Genomic DNA, 7,097 nt, shown 5'->3' on the forward strand with positions numbered 1-7,097 from the left:
GTGCATCTTGGTGATATATACATGTATTTGCTTCAGTAGGCTCATTGGTAACCATGACACTCCTTGGCCAACAATATGTGCATGTGCTGTCTTGCGTGGGACAAGAGTATCGCCTGGAATATTTTCAAAATTGATGTCTTTTTAGACATTAAAATCTATTATCATTTATTTCCCTCCCTCCTCACTCTCTTCCCCGCCGAGGTGTGATTTTCCACGAGGACTGACTCAGGTTGCGGGTGAGTAATACACAATGCCATTGTGATAATCTCATCCGTTTCAGTGGCGCGCCGCACAAACTGCAGTGAATAGAGCTTGTCCTGCGGATGCGATTGAAATGCTCCACTGGGCCGCGTGCTACGCCCCATCTACCCAAAGCTGGCCCGTCTGTCTCCCCATGTGCTATTATGGCCCATGTGAGTTTGTGTGCACATGGGTGTGTGAATAGGTATGAGCCGTTTGTTGTGGGTCTATCCAATGGGAAATGTGTGGGCGTGAATATAAGCCGATATCTGAACATGTGTCTCTAACTTATGTGTGTGATGGTGACTATATGAGCTTGTGAGGAGAGCGTATGAGTTTGTGAGGAGAGCATATGAGTTTGTGAGGAGAGCATGAGTTTGTGAGGAGAGCGTACTGTATGAGTTGGTGAGGAGAGCATATGAGTTTGTGAGGAGAGCATATGAGCTTGTGAGGAGAGCATATGAGCTTGTGAGGAGAGCATATGAGTTTGTGAGGAGAGCCTATCCTTTTCTATGCAGTTCTGTGTGTGAGAGTATACAGCTCTGGAGAAAATGCACATTTTTCTGATGTCATCCTACAGTTGCTGAGTTACATTCAAATTAGTTGATGGTCATATTCAAATTTGCAGTGGTCTCTTAATTTTGAATTTTGAATATGACCATCAACTCATTTGAATTTTGTATATATATATATATATATTATATACATATACTGTATGTATATGTATGTACAGTATATGTGTGTGTGCATGTGCATGTACTGTATGCATGTTTACGTGTACATGTATGTGGTTCTGCCTCTGTCTGTGTGTGTGTGTGTGTGTGTGTGTTTATTAGTGTGTGTTTGTGCGTGCCTGAGGTACCCTGGCGGCCCCTTCTCCCCCTGCCTGGCTGGCCTGAGTACAGACTGGGCCGGCTCGGTTCTGGCCAGGGCCACAGAGCGGAGCAGCAGCAGCTGTGTACGGGCACACACACACACACACACACACACACACACACACACACACACACAGACAGACACACACACACACACGCACACACACACACACACACACACACACAGACACACACACACACACACACACACACACACACACACACACACACACACACACACACACACACACACACACACACACACACACACACACACACACACACACACACACACACACACACACACACACACACACACACACACACACACACACACACACACACACACACACACACACACACACACACACACACACACACACACACACACACACACACACACACACACTGTACGGGCAGCCATTCTGCAGCTCCAGGCCCCGTGGTGGGGGTATGATGAGGAGCCCATCTCACGTTGCCTGGGGAGGCCTGGTCCACTTCTCTTTTCAAAACCAGAGCCATCTGTTCAGGCAGGCGGACGCGGACACCTCCTCGGCTCGTGGCTGGGTCAGGCCAGGGGCTGCCGGGGCTGTGATAGGCTGAACGACGGCACCGACGCCGGCATCATCAGCGCTGATTACAGCAACGTGAGGTTCTCCTCTTTGTACTTTGACCCAGGGCAGGGAGGGGGAAGAACCGGAAGGTTCTATTAGAATTACTGTAACGAAAAATGGCCACAACAAGGTGGTAGGATGGGAGATGCTGTATCTGAACAAGAGTCAACCCCCCTGTCTGTGCTATGATGTTGTACATAGTCAAGATCACAGGGATTGAATGCAACAAAGCACTTTGACTCAATCAGAAAACAGAACTACAGAAACAACAGTTGATCAGCTCCTCTGAACACATGCTATTGGAAAAATAAAAAAACTAACCTATTATGTAATTATGTCCATACATATGGTAGGAAGAGGACATGTATAAAGGTATTGATTATTCACATTAGATTGACTCTATCAAGTTTTACTTTCAATAGACTCTTTGTAGCTAATCCTCCTGCAACTCACGCCCCCCAAAAAGTGTTTTTAAACAAACAACATGCTCACCATAATCACAGAGTGCCATCAATACATTTCTAACTAAAAGCTAAGTTCTATTAATACTGGAAAAATTGCTAAAGGTAATCTAGCCATCTCTGCTATATAATAGTATAATATAGTATATTATAGTACAGTATAGTATAAGGGTAAGGTAACTTTATTTGTACCCAAGAGTAGATTTGGTTGCAGGTCAAAAGAGTGGGTTTCTTACACACACACATAGATGACATTAAACGATATATATAGTATAGTATAATATATGTAGCTGCCTTTTGAATTTAAATGACCATGATCTGTTGCCAGACTCTACAGTGACCTGCCGTATCAGATGGGAATCAGCACAGGCCCAAAACACTATACCATATCTCTACTATATATTTTTTTTTAAACATTTTACATTACCTTTTCTACATGGCCATATTCTTCCACACAGTGCTACCAGTGGTTATCAAACAAGATAAAGAAACAATCCATACAATAGTTTCCCCCCTCAGTACAGCACAGGTTTCCTTTTATTCTTGTATCTAACTGAATTCTTAATCCTACCAACATCCCATCTCACCTGAAGTACAGTAATTATATTCCAGGCCGCGGAACAATACTGCAGTCAGCATGGGAAGGAACCAATGGATGTGTGTTGCCAACCATACTACAGAGAGTGAACAATGGATCACCCCATGACCATGTAGTAAACCCTATTGTAATGTATCACCTTATGAGACCAAATCTACAGTGACTTCCATGGCCACTAAAAAATCCCAGCAAGAATTGTTCATAGACAAGTAACAATGTAATTACAATTGATATGACCATGTATGGCTTAAGCTACTACTCGGTTTGAGAATTAAAAAGGCTTTTTTTTTGCACAGATGACGGGGTCAGAATTTATGTCAAGCAGGCCTAACGACATTGTCTGTAGGAATCCACTGGTTTAAGCTACATGCTTCCAATGAGAATGCACGCATGCACACAGACACACACACACACACACACACACAAATTCAGTGCATTTATGTAGATAGATAGATAGATAGATAGATAGATAGATAGAACGTTGATGTACGCTCATAACAAAAATGGATATGCAGTAGCCTAATAATGGACTAGTGTTGTTGTCTGTGCAGTCGGTGAAGACCATAGTTCTTATTCCAATTTTAAGGGACTACCATTTCTGTCACGAAAAACTGAAGACTATGGTAAAATGTTTTGCTGCACAAATAACAGAACATAACATCATACATTTTGTTAAACAATTTATAGTTACATCATACTAATCATCTCAAATCAACCTAAATGAATGGTTCCTGTGACCTCCACCATTCTCCATACTGTGCAAAGAGCTTCGGGCTGCTCAGAGCCACCAGGGCAATTATGAAATAAATCACAAAGATTCAAATCAGATATGGTTTACTATGCATTGTTACAAATTTTAAATCTCTCACACAGCACATATTATTATTAATTTATTATTTTACAGCACCCACAAAGTAATGGCATATTTACAAAAACATTTCATGTGGTGATGTTTTTTTTTTCAGTTACTGTTAAATGGTGAAACGAATGTTTTATATACAGTATATGTGTGTGTGTGTGTGTGTGTGTGTGTGTGTGTGTGTGTGTGTTGTAAGATTGTCGGAACTACAACACTGTTTTGATGTTCTGCTACAACAAAGAAGAGGCTTTGAGGTACCAAAAATAGCAAATGGTAAAAGTATGCTCAGCATGTTCAATCTCAGGGCAGCGTATTAGCAAAGACAGAATCAGGTTTACTCATACCTAGCAACCTAGTTTGTTATAAGAAAAGTTGACATTATCTCTTAATTTATTTATTTAATATCTGCTCATAAATGTTTCTATTGACTATGCTTTGTTGTTTATTTCAAATGATGATCTGACAGCTTATGGGATTGATGTAAAGCACTTATCATTACATTCATCTGTATGTTTGAGTGGCTGAGTGTAGACTATGTGGTGCCACTGTGTCTAGATATGTCAAATGGAATGAACATGTTTCTGTCTGGTTGTCAGGGTCAATAGTTGCACATAACAAGGAAACTATATACCGAGTTGCGCTGTTTTGCATCAGAGAACATTCCAAATTCATGCCCACTCATTTCACCTGAGAGGGTGCACTGCACAAATCGAGGTTCACTAGTACTGCATTATACGTTCATAATGTAAATTATACTGCGAAATGAACATATTTACATCACATACAGTATTTACTCACCCGGTTACACACACGAACAGACACACTTACGCACATATACGGAGGGTGGGGGCGCACGTTTACGCTGTCTATTTACATAAGGATGAGGAGATAAAACGTCCCTGAAGCAAGTTTCTCGTCAACTTCTGAAGAAAATGAACGGAAGTGGCTGCAAGCCTAAATAGATTAGATGATAACTGTGCTGATTAGAGCACGGATAGGAGTGCTGAATTTGCGCACATACCGGATAGTGCCGGTGTGGAAAGGTGTGGACTTTTTAACCTCCATCAGTAGAAAATATTTTAGGCGTGCGATCTGTTTCCGGAGTTTCACACACTGCTAACTAAACTCCTGTTTTAATCTGACAACTTGAATGTTAAGTTAAAAAAAAAAAAAGATCAAACTCTCCAAGCCAACAGCTCCCAGCCTTTCTTCGTAATTCACACCTGTCTATCTTGAGTTCTCTGAAGGCACTTCAGTTATTAGTGTAGTATTTCTGAACACCTAGTTAAATATCCACGTACATTATAACTTCTGTCAAGGCAGAGAGACGTGTTAACAACTCACCTTTTGCAGAATCCATTGGGTGAGGATCACAAAGGTCCAGCAGAGCACCTCCATCGCTCCTTCCTTCAGCGGACCTCCCTGAAACTACTAGTCCCCTTGGGTGAACATATACAGACAGAAATGAAGGATCAAAAACAATCCCAAAAAGCTGCAGAAGAGGTGTGAAGTAGCGTCTTCTGTCTCAGTCCGTGGCACACTGGGTCACTGAAGACTACTCAATAGTCATTTAGCTTATGTAGTCCCTTTTTATAATGTGATACACATCCATGCTTTGCACAAAAGCAGGAGGCGCGAAGTTTACGAGGATAGAGCAGTGAATCTACTGCCTTCCCAACAGCCACTGGTACAAGCTTTAAAAGAAACTGTTGTTGCTGAATCTCTCTCTCTCTCTCTCTCTCCCTGTATCCAGCCACACGCGCGCGTTCAGTATCCGTTGCCCTCCCTTCTTCTCGTACTCTGTTATCTCCAGAGAGGAGGTTATCGATGCGAATACCAACAGGTCTGTGACTTTTCTCTCTTCCCATTCTCACTTCACCTGCGCACGCGTTCCTGACTTCCCGCGCTTGTATCCATGAGAGCGTGCGCATTCACAACTGTCTTTTCTACATGGTATGATTCATAAAGTTCAGTTGTGAGGTACTAAATGCTCCTTTGAAGAGAAAGCGTTAAGATTGACCGTGTTTTGAATATGGGGCATTACTAAAATTAGTGATCTCCTTTTGGTAATGTATTGCGTGACCCATGAATATGACGTTAATGTAATTATGTGTGGGCAGTTTTCATGGAGACTTTCTCACCGCACATCAAAAAGTCAGTGCTCATCATTTAAAGTGCTAAATGTTGCGTTTAATATGCTGTTTTCCCTATCAAGGAATTAACTACACCAAACACGTAGAATAACCACTGGTAGGCTACACATATTGATGGAAACTAGTGTCTCACATACACATTTTAAACTGGTTCTTTCGCCCAAGAGGAGCCCCACATTAAACATTAGCAACATACACATCAGACCAGACATCATTCATTTGAATCCCTGTATCTTTTAAAATACTCGATGGAATTATCATGTGTCATTTCCTAACAATTCAAGGACCCTTATTCTTCTAATCTGGGCGAACACTTCCACTGCATCTAAACTTTAGACTTTAGATTATAAAGCTTGTTTAGAGACAATGATGGAAATACAGCACAGAACCCCAGAGGTGTCATTGCAAGAATGTTTTTGTGTATATGGAGAGAAAATGTGCTGGTTTTACTAAAGTGTGCTCTCCTTATACTAAATCATGCTCTCATTTAGATTTTTTGTAAAATAAGCACACAATATAAAATGAATACACTATTTACTAAAACGAGTGCACAATTTAGTAAAATGAAAGCACAATTTATCAAAATGAGCACAAACTTTAATAAAATGACCACACATTCTCGATATACAAAAAATCTTGCAATGACACCTCCTGGGCTCCGCAATACAGAGTCATAAATTCCCAACCAAATTTTTTAGCAACACATTTGTGAGGTGACTGCTGTAATTTGAAGCTATTTCTGTGGAGCTGTGAAAAGCACAGGCTGTGTGGAGTGCTTAGCCCTAAGTGCTGCCAGCACTGAATGCAGCTCATAATTTCATAAGCATTGGCATAAAGGACCAGGGCCATTCGGGAGCACAACAGGCTTGTATCATGCACACATCATGTATATGACCGCAAAACAAGGAACGTGGCATAGAGATGATATCAAAGGCCGATGTGCGGAAATGAGAGCAGGCTCGCTGTAGACCTGGTCAGTGGTTGCAAAGTTTGAGTTATGTGATGTGGAGGTAGGGGAGCTAGAGGCGCTTAACATTGGCTCACTACTGCCCTCTTGTGGGTAAAATCATTTCAGCTCTCCATCAGGAACATGGAGAGGATGAAATTCACAATTTAGTTGTTAACAGCAAACCCCACATTGTGCCATGTATACATTATGGCTGCAAACATATAGATCGAATTTGTGTGTGTGTGTATGAAATCAGCTTGACCTCAAAACAGAAAAGTTTCATCTTTTTTATGCTATGTGTTCCCTGAGCTCATATGATAGATCTAGCTGCAGACAGCACTAAGGTTA

General features: G+C 41.5%; 1 protein-coding gene across 1 annotated transcript in view; it reads right to left on the bottom strand.

Moving 5' to 3' along the window:
- LOC125301478 (neurexophilin-2) overlaps nt 1-5,509 on the bottom strand; it is a 45,608-nt gene extending 40,099 nt beyond the window's left edge. Inside the window, exon 1 of the mRNA XM_048253926.1 lies at nt 4,992-5,509. Within this exon, the coding sequence (XP_048109883.1) occupies nt 4,992-5,045 (54 nt within the window). The 5' untranslated portion in view covers nt 5,046-5,509. The remainder of the gene's footprint in view (nt 1-4,991) is intronic.
- Nucleotides 5,510-7,097: the final 1,588 nt, after the last annotated feature.

This window comes from Alosa alosa, chromosome 10 (assembly GCF_017589495.1).
Source record: "Alosa alosa isolate M-15738 ecotype Scorff River chromosome 10, AALO_Geno_1.1, whole genome shotgun sequence".
Lineage (NCBI taxonomy): Eukaryota > Metazoa > Chordata > Actinopteri > Clupeiformes > Clupeidae > Alosa > Alosa alosa.